This window comes from Ambystoma mexicanum, chromosome 10 (genome assembly GCF_040938575.1).
Source record: "Ambystoma mexicanum isolate Mex_15411 chromosome 10, UKY_AmexF1_1, whole genome shotgun sequence".
NCBI classification, from domain to species: Eukaryota; Metazoa; Chordata; class Amphibia; order Caudata; family Ambystomatidae; genus Ambystoma; species Ambystoma mexicanum.
Genome location: NC_090932.1, coordinates 1,432,015,234 through 1,432,030,589, shown reverse-complemented (window position 1 = coordinate 1,432,030,589; position 15,356 = coordinate 1,432,015,234). Strand labels below are relative to the sequence as shown.

At 43.2% G+C, this 15,356-nt stretch overlaps 1 protein-coding gene across 2 annotated transcripts in view; it reads left to right on the top strand.

Annotated features, from left to right (window-relative positions):
• The window catches only part of RPH3A (rabphilin 3A), a 1,455,977-nt gene that overhangs the window by 1,266,499 nt on the left and 174,122 nt on the right, over positions 1–15,356 (top strand). For both annotated transcript variants that reach the window (XM_069619488.1, XM_069619489.1), the window contains one exon: positions 12,953–13,009. In XM_069619488.1, the coding sequence (XP_069475589.1) occupies positions 12,953–13,009 (57 nt within the window). The remainder of the gene's footprint in view (positions 1–12,952; positions 13,010–15,356) is intronic.

Below are 15,356 nucleotides of genomic sequence, written 5' to 3'. Positions count from 1 at the left end.
ATATTTTTCACTTCATTGCAAATCACATTTAAAAGTATTTCTGCCTGTTTTAAAGCATGCCGGTTGCTTAAGCTTGCTAAGGGGGAACTGGAATTTGTATTGCATTTTGTTTGCAAATCCTGAAAACTGTGTGCTCTCTTTTCCATCTCTTTATAATGCATAGGGGGGGAGTGAATTGTCACAAGGAAAAGTGATCATATTATCTCTTGCTGAAACCATATCAGTTTATTTCTGTGCTGCAATCTTTCCATCATTGCTTTTCCTTGAAACCATAAAAGTATTCTCTGCTACCTTTATCCTTTCTATACTAACTCCTCACTGATTGAAAAGAGTGTGCAATTGTAACATTACCCATTGTTGATCAACATTATATTCATAAGTGTGCTATCAATTATTAATGTATTCATAAAAGTGTGATATATATATTGTTTAATTTTTCAAATAAATCTTTTCATTTGCAAAACAAACCTACTTCTTGGCTCAGTGAGGTCAGGGGGATTCAAAGAGAGGGGCGTGATACAAGGGTTTATCATCCAGATCTATGAACTTGTCATAAAAATATATAAATAAGGGCTTCCCTTGGGCATCCCAAACTAGGCATTGACTTAGTTGGAGTGCTGAATTGAAGTCACTTAACAATTTGACTTAGGCAGGTTTCCATCCTGCTGCTCATTGGCCACAGGGTTTGACTCCTTCTTGTTGACTTCCCTGGATATGGTCATCGGGTTGGCGATAACCCTAGACAGTCAGTTCTCATTTTATCCCAGGGTATGGTATCTTTTTCTCCAGTTTTATTTATATCATGCACTCTCTCTGAGTATGGCTGCCTGCCAGTCTTCATAACTAACTGGGATCCTACGGGTATGGTCCCTGGGTCCAAGGGCCTAGATTTAGCCCATAGATTCCTTGTCTTCTCTGGACAGGGTAGCATTGTTGTCACTCTGGTAGCAATCTCTTGATCTGCCCAGCTTTGTAAGGAGCCCACACTCTGAATGCACACCAAATTTTTTCCATGGCAGACATGCGGTTTTTCCACTTCATCTCCCCGTAAACTTAGTTTGTTCTCCCAGACAGTATCCAAAAAGAGTGAGAGAATAATTCCCCTCGTTTTGGAGGTTCTGTGGACAAATTAACTAACGGGGCTCGGATGTAGGCCGGATACTGGGCATGACTGCGTACTGTCAGAATGTCATCCTGGGACTTCCGTTGGGGTCAATAAACTGGAGCAAAATATCCCACACAGTACCAGGGTAGGTAAACTCGCAGGTCTGTCTCAATCAGGGCCTTCTCATTAACAGGAAAATAATGCTTATAAACACTTCGGACCTCATAGGAATTCTCCCACAGGGAAAATTGGTTAGATACATGGGCACTGGTGGTCAACGGTTGAAAAATAAACCCAGCAATTCTGGTTCCTGTCAGTAGATGTTCTGATGGGCCTTCCTGGGGATACATTTCCTCTGTGTGGGTAATCTTCATTCGATGGGCGTAGGCAATCTCTCATTCGGGATCTGACCTACACACATCTGATGGGGCATCCCATCACAAAGAACCATGCTGATTCATAGCTGAAGTCCAATGGTGTTTATTTGGGATTTTACAAACAACTTGGGTAAGAGTGCTTGGGTAACTCTGAGGCCTGGTCAGGTTCTTGGGGAATTGGCACTAGGACTGTCCCTCTTTCACTCGATTTCCCCAGACTTGCCCACCTCCCTAACCCAGGCGGCCTAATCGGGATGTTAGTGCTAGTCAAATCGAACACCCGTCTGTTTACTTCTGACAAAGGCTAATCATGGGTTGTCCCTGATTAAATAGCTGACTCACTTCACAGGGGTTTTCTAGGATTTCCCTAACCTAGCCCATTTAGTCTCAGGAAGGTAGGGATGGTGCCTTCTTCCACCTAATGTCACTCTCACTTCTGTTGCATGCGCTTGTACCTGACACTTTCTAGATTGGTCTCTAGGTGTTCTCCTCCAACCACGTCGCTGTCCCTCTGATCTCTCACTCTGCCTTTCCGCCTCCACCCTTTGATCATACTTCTTCTCTTAGTCCTGTTCTTACTATTGCTCGTACCTTCAACTACCCTCTGCCTCTGTTATCTGTTCTTCCCTCCTTCCTCTCACTCTACTTCCTTGCCTAAACCTATTCCTCTTGTTGTAATCTCTGTCTCACTTTACAGTGATAGTTACTCCTTTTCTCCCACTCACTATCACACTTACTATTCTGTCCTCCTACTATTCTACACCATATCTAACCCTTGCTATCACCATCTACTACCTCTTACCGCTCTACTGCTTCTTCTACTCACTAACGCTCCCCACTTGCAAATGTATCCTTTACCCCATTACCATTACTACTGCTTACTCCCTGCTCCACACTTGCTATTCCGTTACTCCCACTAGCATTAGCACCGCTTCCAACTACTATTACCCCCACCAATACTACCATTAACACTATAGTACTCCTACTCTACCTCGACTCTTCACACATTCCGCTACTCCCACTCAAACACTCCACAGACCCTCTCTTAACAATCGACTCTGCACTCCAATCACTCTCACCTCCTCTGGTCCCTCAGACACCGTCACCACCTCCTGTCCTCACCCTACAAACCCACACTGAATCATTCACACATTCCTACTTAAATACCCTCCCCCCAGAATTGGCCACTTAACTTAACCAATATCGTACCTAGTTCCAGGTGGTATGTTATGGTCAGTGCTAGGGAGACTTTAAAAGGACTTGTAAGCCCAGTACCTTTCCAACATGGAACCTAATGCGGTCCAGGATTGTTGGATGTGAAAAGCTCCCATGGGCCATTAAATACAATACATTCCTGGTTGTTTAGTGAGATAGAGGCCTTCTGGTAGGCTTTTATTTAATAATAAAGCATTCCCTAGTGGGTTCGTGTAGGCTCCCTGTGGGTTTGGGTGCTAGTTGACACAGTCTGCTGAAGCCAAGCTGATGTTGTAGATGATGTGGCACATATAGGTTTGTGCATATCCCTTTTCTGCATCCTCTGGCTTTGGGCGGCCCTTATTGCGTCGCTATCTGCACCCCGCTCTCTGCTTCTCCTGTTGTCCCGTGGCTCCGGTGCTGGAGCTGGCAGTGCAGCTTCCAGTCTATCTGCGTCCTGTTGCGGCCTGGAGGCGGCCATCTGTGCAGGTAAGATAGGTAGGGAGAGGGCCAGGCCTCACTCTGGCACCATAGTCTGGTTGGGGTGTGCTCCAGGTGGGCTCCCTCCCTCTCCCTCAAGGGGACACAATGCTGGCCCTGTCACAGTGCCCACTCTGAGTGGGCTTTTACAATTGAGCCATAAGAGTAGCTATCTGTGTATTCAGGATGGGACCACATCTGAGAGAGACTTATCCTATTTAGATGTAATTTCATAGATTTGAAGCAAACTCGGTTAATTGCCCCGGAGATTGAATGTCACCGACGAATACATCTCTGTATTTACTTAGCACCAGGCTTTCCCAAATTGTGGCCAAAAACAGAATCGGTTTACGAGTGGCAGTTTGTTGTATGCCATTCATACCTAATTCAAGTAACTGCAGAGCTGTTGGAGTACCTGTTGGGGTAAAGAGGACAATCTTTAATAAAAATAAATCTTTTCCATGATGAATCTGTTTAAATTCTGGAAAGCGTACCGTTCAGCACAGTGTAAGGTGCAAGAGCAGGCTTACCTAAAGTAAACCTTTAGTAGGGGAAGTCGCAGGGCATCCATCAAATTTGAAAAAGCAAAGTGAAGGACCTGTACAATGGTTTAAAATAGCAACACTCTTAGGTCCTGATTTACAAAGTGTTTTTGAATGGGACATTCTCATTCAAAAACATTTTGTAAATCAGGCCCTTAGAAAGGTGCCCTGGCAATTTTACTTTTTTTTAATCCTCACGCTCAAAGAATCAAAGGTAAAAACGCAGTAACTCTTGCAGTAAATCTAGAACCGTTCAATTCAGATTTGGGAGACGCCTTTGCTGACGATCCGTACGTTTGGTTCTGGAAATATTAATAGATACATCTTTGTGTAAGCACAGTTGAACAAAACAGTCTAACTGATTTTGCTCACAAGTAGGTGACATGAATATAAAATGGAATCATTAGCAAAATAAAAATAGAACATTGATTTTCTTCACTGGCACGAGGAGGAGTAACAGCCTTTAAAGAAGTCAATGAGGTGGAAAAGTAATGTATTCACACATTGCAAAGGGTGTGCAGTAGAACATAATGATAAAGATGTGTTATTTATATAGTGCTTTCCCAAAGCACTGTAAATATAACCTATTTACATACATTTATCACCCCAACTGAAGTTGGTACTCATTTATTACTCTTGGAAGGATGAAAGCATGGCTTTGCCGGGATTCAAACCAGTGATCGACAGATCACACATAGAGAGCAGCAGCAAACGCTCAACCCGCTGAGCTATTTTACAGACATAGCCCTGTCACACACTGTTACCTCCTGGGAATGAATCTGTCACCACACCACCGTCACCTCACCACTGCTTGCTTTCATTCAAACCAGTGTTGTTGTAGTGCATGCATTATAATTGTTTCTAGACAACCATTTGCCATTTGACGATAAATCTTTTATTGTGTTCAGTTCTCATAGTCGTGTGGTGTCTTCTGTGGATTCTGAAACAGTCACATGGTTCTATTAGCACATGACAATTACTTGTGAGCTGCAACATTTAAAGAAAACCTTCCATAATACGTGCTTCTGAAAAGGGTGAAGAGGGGCGAGCAGAGGAAAAAATAGGTTTAAAAAAAAGAAATGAGACAAAACGTGTCTTCGCCATCAGCACAGCACATGAATAGCCTGCGTGTAGTGCGGACAGGCGGGAAAGGAGCAGCTTCTTATGGTTCCCTGTGGAATGGATGCTGCTTACTGTGGAAACATGCTTGTATCAGAGCTATAGTTTTTCTGTTTATTATGAAAGAAGTCATAAATATGTACAGATCTGCCTCATCTCACCTTTGCATATGAATCAGATACCTCTGCTAATTTGGGGAAAAGGTTTTTAAATTGCCCAACCAAAGGCTGAAATAGATGATAATACTATATGTTTTTTCATACTGTGATTCATGCTGTTTCCCTCCTGTTTCCCTCCTGATTCTAAGGGCCTCATTTTGGCAAAACCGAATATTCCAGACAATAGACCCTGAATAATGCTGCTGCCAGAGTCCGGTCCGCTGGATTCTCCTTATCCGATGAAGCAGATTAAAACACAGGAATCTGGGGAGATTCCTGGTAGTTCTGCGCCTGCATTGTGGCAGGTGAGTGATCCGACTGGATCACTGCTTTCTCTGCACAAATATGTGATTGGCGGTAATCAGTAATGATGGCCGCTGCCATGAAAAAACATGTTAGCTGCCGTTACTGTGGAACCGTGCATGCTTTTACCAAATGCAAGAGTGGAAAGAATCTGCATGAATCCCTGTCTCTCGACCGGCATCCAAGTTGTGATGCTGGTGGATTCGCAGAGATATCCACTCCATGCAGGGATCCCAAAGGAATATGGCGCGAGTGCAGAAAAACATTTATTTCCACATGGATGTGCTCTAGCACCTTGAAGCGTCTTCTATGTTCTAGATGGAATTATCAGTAAATGTCATAGACCAAATAACCGGACAGACCGAAGGAAGATGGTAAAATACTGCTTTAATCTCAATGAAATAAAGCAGGGCTATATGACAGCTATCCAAGTAGATTCTCAATGTTCACACATAATTTCGTTTGTACAGAGTTTATATACCATCACCTAATGACATCATCCTACATATTGTTGGGAGGGTATTGGATTAGGTGAACATATCTACTTATAGAGTTATATATGGCTTAATATCTCATTGGCTACCCCTTGTCTGTAGGACACACCTTAAGCTACTTCTATGTGTGTCACATACTGATTATAGCAGAGAATATGGCAGCAGGCTAATAACTGCAACATTGTGTATGAAAGTGCATGCCTTTTGATTGGTTGTCAACCGTACCCAACCTTGGACATTCGGCTACTTAGCAGCACATGAACAGAACGAAACATAGGTGTTCAAGCTGCGTCAACTTGTTCTCTTGTTTACCCAATTAGTCTATCGCATTTCTTCAACCTGATCCTTAGCCAAGATCTATCGTTTGTAGTTGACCTCGTAGTTTGCTCACTGTTTGGGGACATTCGAGAGAGTGCGTGCACACCACTATCTCAACTTGAAGCTTGAGTTCTTCATCATGTGTCTGGAGACCACAATTCTGTCCATTTCAACCTCTCAATAAATGCTATTTGATTTTATTAAACAGGGTGTAATTTCCCCTTCTGACCTTTAGAGACTTGCTCACTCCACCTCACATAGGCGTTTACCTTTGTGGTTATCCAACACCTGACATCTAAAATTCAACCTTTAATAAATCCCAGCAGAAATATGTTTCATGCACATGGTCTGTTAATTTGACTCCCTTTGTGCCTTGCACCCATCTTTGGATTAGCCTCCTTGACTTCAGGCCAACGTACTCCTTTATTCTGCACATAAAAACAGCTTCTTCATTAATTCTTCTATTTGCAATACTAGGTTCGTATTTTGAGGTAGCTGGGTTGATTCTTTATCACAGGCTTTGGTCCATTTTCTTCCAATGTCTTTCCTAAATGTTATGTATATTCCTATTTTTAGCAAGCTTCAATATGCTTTTTCTACGTTGCAGTACAGCATATTTACAGTTATTGGTCAGCAAGTTACTTCATTGTCTTATTTTCACAATACTTCATTTTTAGATACATGTTTCTCTTCGTGCTTCAGTTACATCATCAGTTTTAAGTATTTTCATATCGTTTCAACATAGGTTTATATATCTTTTTCATGACATTGTTCTGTTGTCGTCAGACTTTTACTTAGCATTCATCCATGATTCCCATATCTGCATTCTGGCACTTTGGCAGTGGGCATCCTTCTTGGTGACTTTCTTCCACTACCTCACCATGAGGGTATGTTCTGAATGGCTGTCTGAGTGCATATCATCTTTCATAAAATCGACGGGTTATGGACATGTCATAAAAAAGTGTGAATGGGTTCCCAATTGCAGCTCTTCATCTCTTACTCCAATACAACTGTGGTGAGGGGGTGGGGGACTAGAGAAGAAGCATCCACCTGCTCCTTTAAATGCCCTGCTCTGTTTGAATATTCAACCATACCCTTCTGTTCCTATTCTTCTGCAATCCCTGCAAATCGATCAAATTGATGGATAAAGGCATTCAGGTACCGCCGTGGTAAAACACAGGGCTAACAGGGAATTTGAAGTAATGTCAAGTGCAAGACGACCATCTCACTTGTCAGCAGAGACTGCAGAATTAGTGGCGCTGATTGTCATGATCGAAAAAAAGAACACGCAGGCCAGGTAGTAACAGTGTGCAGTGACTCCACCTACATGACGTCGACTGTGCACTCAGGACTAGCACATTGGAAAAGGAGGGGCTACCTCCGAGCAGACGGTACTCTGGTGCAACACGCTGCTTTATTGGACAGGCTTATTAAGGCACTACAACTCCCAGTATCCATTGCAATAATTAAGTGTGCAGCGCACCGTAAGAGAATAGACTTTATCACATGAGGAAACCAAGCCACAGATGAAGAGGCAAAAAGGGTTGCTTAATCACCTGACATAATGTTTGATATGCATGATGTGAAAGAGAAAATTGTTGTGATGATGATTGTGAATGAGAGCTTTAATCACTTATCGAAAACACAATTGATGGAAGTTCAGGGGGAAGCCTCACAGGAGGAGAAAGACCTTTGGACATGGAGGGGGTGTTCTTTTTCCCCTTCCCAGGCACTGTGGTGACAAGACAGCACTGGTAAACCGGTGATTCCTGTAGCCTTATTAAGGGTGGTGTTGGAGCAGCTGCACTACCCTGCGCATGTTACTAGGAAGAGCCTCGCAGCAACCATTGCAGAGGACTGGTTTGTACCAAACCTGTTAGAACAAGTTGCTTTTTATGTAGTAAATTGCATTGTATGTCAAATGCCACTTATGGCAGTGGCAATTCTTAGTGACTTCTGTCCACTGTCTCACTTTGAGGGTATCTTCTTAATGGCTGCCTGAGTGCATATCATCTTTCATACAATCAACGTGGTGTGGACATGTCACAGAAATGTGTGCATGGGTTCATAATTCTAGCTCTTTGTCTGTTACTCATATAAGATGGTGGTGAGGGGGCGTGGGACTAGAGAAGAGGCATCCACCTGTTCCTTTACAGGGACGTCAGTACATCAAAATGCCAAGGGTAACGGAAGTGACATCACACAACCCTTGACCTATGTTGACATCACAGCGTGTGATGTCATTGACCCCGCCTCCAAGTGATATCACAGGAAGTGATGGCACACGACTTTCAGATGCGTCTAACATCCGTGTTTCCAGGCGCTCTCATTTCAGCCAGATATAAGAACCGGGGCACAGAGGGAGCCATGGTTTGTCCAAGATCACACATTTGAGGAATGTCATTTTCCAAATTCGACGTGGGGACTATGTGTAAATCATACATAATGCAGTACTTTTAACAGGGTAACTAAATTCTCTAACGCAGGCTACCAATAGTGTATGAAACATCTATAGATCAATAGACACAGAAGTACTTGTTATTTGCGGCGATGTGTTAAATAAGCCAAAAAAAGCACTGACCTGGAGAGATGTGTGTTGTCTGTTAACCAAGGAGCAAAATGCTGCATGAGCAAGGCCTGAAAATTAAATCATTGACCAGGATTTAAAATCAAGAAAATTCCATGGATATAAAGGTATCATGAGTCAGCTACAACTATGATAGAAGAAACCTATTGTGCAGGTGTAAGCTGAAGCCATCTGTCTCTATGTGTATTTATGTTTAAGTTATGTGACAGCCCAAACTCTGAAGTTCTGTCACTCTCGCCTTCCTTTCTTTTTTATTTATTTATTTACACATTTGTAGAGCGCCTCAAACCGGAGGGCATCTGGGAGCTGGTTACAGTAAAGCTTGATACAGGCAAGCGGAATTGTTACATGCATACGTGAAGGTCACTTGTTATAATACAGCATGAAGTACACTGATGGTACTGTTACTTGCACACTTGAGGGTTACATACAGATTAGGCATGGTAGCGTCAGTGTATTATAGGTCATGGATGAATAGGCATGCTTTGAGGCTTTTGCTGAAGGACCAGAAGGATGATTCTGATATAAGTGTTAGAGGGAGTACGTTTCAGTGTTTTGCCGCCACCAATAAAACCTAAATGCCCACCACCGGGAAGAGACTACTGGCCTAGAGGCAAACTAGAGTGCAGGAAATTTGAGTCATAGTCTGTTGTTATAGTTCACAATATCCCCATATGTCAGCACTCAATCGACAAGACCTGGCAGCTTCTAAATGCCTCCAACTGGACCTGGCCCTCAAAATGCCCTCATCCAGTCCTGACCTTCAGGATGCTAATGTCACCCTCATTCTCATTGAAACTTAGATGTACTTACCATGCCATACCTATTTACCATCCATTAGTGCAAATTAAATAATTAAATGTGGCACAAAGGCGGCTTCTCAGGGGCAGCCTCACCTGCACGCTGGAAAGTGCTGGTGTCTCTTCAGTGCAGTAGAGCAGGAAGGAACAATGGCCTGCCATGGCAAACTCTTTAAATCTGCCAAGCGTCCTGGTTATCCAAAGGCCAATCGGGAAAGGTGGGAGGTGAGAACAGGGCAGCGAGACGAGGGAGAGAGAAGGGAACAAGGACGAGTGCCGGGGAAATCACTTGCAGTGTTAATTAAATAATTAAATATGGCATGATAATGGTAGCGTGATTGCCCCTCCGATGAGCCAAATGTATGTAGGCTCAGTAAGTCCCGCTATAGTGCTTCAATGAATCAAAAATAATGGAGGTGCCCTAAATGAGAAAAAAAAAACATAGAATGTTGGAACCAAAACACCACCTGTATGGATTGACTGGGTGGTACTTAAGCACAATATATGAAACAAATGCTTCTTCTGCCTTCGCTATGCTATTCTTGCCTCCCTCAGTGCTGCTAAACAGCCACTGATGAGTCAAAACTAACAAATGAATAACAAATAAAAGCCATGGGCTAGTCATTTAGTTAAATGTGTTTTACCATGAAAATCTCAGCCACCCCTTACCATATTGTGCATGGGGCCCCAACATTTGGTGTTACGCCACTGGTTTGAATTTACACAATTCTGTATCCGCAGAAAGCACACACGTTTGTCAGCAGTTGTAATGAAGGCTAAGCAACTTTCTTTGCATACCAATAGGACACATCGCTTGCATTCCTCCTGGCGAAGCAGCAATTCTTTTCCCCTTACATTTTAATTCTAGGAAATGCTTCTGCTTATAGAAGATAGCATGCATCCCACAGAGGCTGGCTTTGAAGTGTATAACACAGACCTTTTCTGAAAAGGAGTGAGAAACAAAAAGGACCCTGCGGGAGTTAAGTAGCTCAACATGTTGCTTGTATTTGTTTTCTCTTCTATCCCTTGATTTTTCTATTATTCTCCATCCTCTAAACAACCCCACAATGCTCGCATGGTAGCTCCTAACAATTACATCAGCTCCATATTTCTTTAAATCTTACAACCGGATGTGACATGTAGTTTCCAGCTCAAACAAACAACATTCACAAGCTGGATGATTAGATTGTGCTGCCGCATGTCAACAATTCACAGCATAAACAGATTTGCAAAAAGACATTAGCCGAGGAGCAGGAATTAACATAATGCGTACTGTGTGCACAATAAAAAGGTTACACCATTTATTCAAAAACAGCCACTGAAGAGTAGGCTTTTAAACTAAACAAAAACGATGTCCTTATTATCCGCAGTGGGATGTTGGAGGGGAGACATACACAGGTGATTTAATTTTTTAAAAAGATTTAATCATGAAGTGGTTTTTATAAAGAAGAGGGTAAGTCCTTGTCTTGTTAGTTACCATATTGGAATAGACTAGAGCCACAATGTTCACCCACCATACTGGGCAGAAGCAGGAGAATATGGCTAGAATTAGGTAATCCATGGGTCTCCCCTGCTCCTTGGCATTGATGGTGGCTGTGGCGGATGCCCTGACCACACTGACCATGGAGGACGAGAGCAGCTCTGACTGGAGCTGGCCGGCAGACACTGAGCTGTAACGTATGCTGTGGCGGTTCTGATCCATGTACATAGACTTCTCGTTGGACATGGTGACCAAGAAGGATTTCTTCAGGCCAATCTCCTAGCTCACAGTGCTGGTTAGCAGTTTATTTGGGTAACCTTAGGGACAGCTTAAGTTAGTGGGAGGATTTATGTGCTGGTTACATTTGGAACAGGGGGTGTCGTCCTGCCACATACATTTGAGTATTTACAGGCATTTACTGTAAATAATGCTTATTTTATCACCCTTTTTGTTTTTATAGGAATTACTCTGTACCAACTGTTCATAAATTGTGAGAGAGAGGAGCAGAAACACGAATATCACGTATCTTTTACTTATTTAGCTTGTGAAGTAATGTTTAAGGCATATCTATTTTTTGAGTTTTTTTTTAACCCCAATATATTCAGTTTTTTAATCTAAATTTTTTTTATAAACAACACATCTTCAGTGCATAATACAGTAAATGCCTGTAAATACTGAAATGTATGTGGCAGGACGCCACCCCCTGTTTCAAAGGTTAGCAGTTTCTCTGTCTCTTGCGAGTCAGTGGGCTGGGCATTGACACACTCTCTCAGTGCCTTGTCAAAGTGGGCGTAGATGTTGATAGCCATTCTGGGTTTTGATGGAGGGGCCTGACTCTAAGAAGTAAGTGCTCAAGACAGGTGCTAGTTTTCAATCCTGGGCCAAGTACGTAAGGAAGCAGAGTGCAGGAGCCCTAAATCTGCAGTGTGATCAGGGACGCTGTAAATAGTTTGACCATTAGAAAAACAAGATACCCTGCTTCCTGTGGGATTAAGGACCAAAGGGTCAAGAGGGAGAGCTTCTGTTAAATATGTATCTTCTACACCAGCTGAAGTGCGTCTGTGTGCGGCTCGCCTCCCATGCGTGATTGCTGCTAACACGCTGGTCTATCAAAGCCCCACCAGCACTGCTAGAGGAAGCTGAGTGGAGCAGTCCTGACAGGGTGAAAGTTGAAACCAACTCCAGACCGAGGGTTCGGTTTGCTTATGCCGATTAATTGCTTGTACAAAGGAAACCCAACACCCCCCTGGTGGCCCCCAAATGACATCCCGATATTTTCACCTGTTTTACTGTATCCATGACATTTACCTCATACAGCAAAATGAGGCTGTACGTGCTGTAAATATAGCTATTATTTCTGCCCAATTAAATGGTACTCAATTTAACGGCCCCTCGGTTTTAAACTTGTGAAGTGCAAGCTTGCTCATGTCAGAGGAAAGCGCTTAACCCATGAGCTATCCAGCCAGGTGCAGAACGGATTCTTGCTGCCACTTATAGCGTTATTCTTTCAACTCCGTACTTGTGGCATGTAGCCAAACAGTCCCGCATGCCGTATGTTCGGACGGAAGGAGGAGTAAGTATGCCAAAACATGCCTACCACAATTTAACATAAATCTGTCATGCTGCTTTCTCGTTCTCCAATCTATGTCCTCAAATGAGTCTAACGCAGCATCTCTCGAAGGCTGTAGCCTCAACTTGCCATGTGGGCATTATCTCCAGGCAAGACTAATTATCGTTCTCGTTCTGTCAAACTGGGAAATATCAATTTATGCAGGTGCGATTCAAGTTAAATAAGAAAATAAAAACAATGTTAGATTCAGTTTAGGAATCAATGAAGATGTGTGGTGGTTTTAAGTTTCTTTTTCTATACCTCTTTTTAATATTATCGCTGACTTGTCTTTTACCAGTGCACTGATAACTTCAGTTTTTTATTGAAATGCTCATTTAGTTGGCTGAAATGAATATATCAAGGGCACCTTTTAATTATCATTTCAGATGAAGCGTGCTGGAACTACTGGGTCCTCTCGTGGCATGGCGCTCTACGAGGATGAGGTAAGCTAGTAACACCCACAAACCCCACCTTCCCTCTGTTCTTTTATTCCTCCAAATTACCCAGCATGCACATCCCTTATACAGGACAGATATTGCATTGTAAGTATCAGCATTGTCTGACTTCACACTTACACCATGTGCGCTCCTGGGGACTGGCCGTGTGGCCAATTAGTGTGCTGAGAGCTGCGAGCTGTGAATCCCTGAGCCCAGCGTTCACGAGTTCACGTCCCGTTTTCTTCCTGTGTGATCTTGAGCAAAGCACTTCTTTGTGTCAAGGTCTTTTTTGAAACTTTGAGTACTTTGGTGTTTCTTCTTGAACAAGCGAACTGAATGGAGTAATCTTAAAATAGCTTCTGCCCCATTCATTATTCTCAATTTCCTCTGGCCTTTCCCTTCTTTTAGAAAAAAAAACAGATGCCGTTTGAATATATACTACTGTAAAAAAGACAACTATATTCCTTTTATTTGGATGCAAACATAAAAAGCCAGCTTGTTTAATGTATTCCATTTATATAGAACTTATTTTAAAGCAGTTGAGTTTTAAATGGAACAATGCAACTGATAATGCACATGTGCCTTGTAGAGCAAGCAAAGGGGGGTCATTAATGCAGTATAATGACCACTTTGAAAGTACTGCCTGAAGCAAAGCCAAGAGCTATAACTTAGGGAAAGGTCATTGGGCCTCATTACACAGTAGGCGGTAAGGGATTACCGGCACCAGTAAGGGCACCGGTGCCGGCAATCCCTTACCTCCCTACTACGAGGTCCCATAGCGGGTCCCTTCCTTAACGCCTGGTTTTACCAGGCGTTAAGGAAGGGACCCGTTGAGGGACTTCAGATAGTGGGCCCGTTATTAGCTCCTTCCCCATTCCCATTGAGCCCTATGGGGGCTCAAATGGGAATGGTTCCCAGAATGGGGATTTACCGGTCCCACCAAGGTCGGAATGACCTGGTAAGTCCCCATTCCGGGAACACGGACCCGGATGCGCCATGGCTACCGCTTACCATGTAATGAGGCCCATTATCTCAAGCGATTACTACCCCTCGCAAGGTATATAAAGTTATTAGCACATGCAGTTTTACAACTAAAAAAGAAAGTGTTAATATTGTGAGGAAAAACATTGAGCACACACAAACCACTTGTGAAATTAACATATAGAACAAGGAACTAGTAACAATAAACTGTACAAAACTAGACAATTGTTTTTTTGGTTCTATTCAGGGTGCTATTCAAGTCCGAATGTTTGGCATGAAGGTCCATACAAGAGATTAGTACCCTGCGAGGGAGGTGTGGTGGCTTCACAGCCATTAAGGAGGCTCAGAACAGGGTGTTTACCCCAAAAGGGAAAGATCCTGCTACGGGGCTCCTCAGATCAGGAGGCCGCCATCTTCCCTCACAAGGTTGAAGGTAAGTGTGCTCCCTGTGGCCCTGTGCCCGCTTGGCCCCTTCCCGCTTACGTTGCACCGCCATGTCCCTCGCTGGCGCTGGGAAAAGTAGTGTTCCTGGCGCATCTCTGCTGCCTAGTGAATGGCAAACATAGAAAGGGAGAAGGGACTACAAGTAGTCTCCTTCTCCCCGATCCATTGTGGCCATCCTTTTTTGTTTTTTTTCTCGAGTCGAGAAACGGTTTACATCCCGTTTCTCAACTCGGGAAAAATATACTATTAGTACCCCAGTACAACGTGCCGGGGTACCAATAGCAATAGAACCCTCGGACGGGGGGCATTACCATTATGTTAAAGCCCTTGCTTCAGGCATGTAACTGAGGCCCCAGGGCATTACCACACCGGTAATGCCCCCCCTCCTCTGCATCTATTGCTTAATTATAGAAGTTTTATTTTCTGACCAATCAGTCTTTACAGATTACCATCATGTGCAGTTCGGCACAAGCATCATTTGAATTTACTTAGGAGTAGTCTAGGAAATGAACATTTCCATTTACTTATTTTATTTTTTTAATCACGATGCAAAGTCCCCACTTGTTCAAGTTGTGTAGGAGAAAATTAGTCAAAATAAGTTTAAAATGATTCCAGGTGCCTGGGTCTGGGTTACCATGAGGATAGGTAGGCAAACAGTGAAGTAAGTGGTCCATCACTTATATGGAAGGACGTCATCCATGGGGCCTGATTTCAGACTTTGGGCTGCCCTTCAGAAGCACAGGTGTGATGTTGTTTATCATGGCTACATGTACTATGGAAGAGTTTTGCTTTCAAGCCTAAGGAGCTAATCTACAAATCCTAAGTATTCAGTGAAGGAGGTCCAGAGTGTCATGACATTCTACGTCTGTTTCATAGTGACTCATTCATCATTTGAAGGAGGCCAGTCACAGGTGTCCTGTTGGCTGGT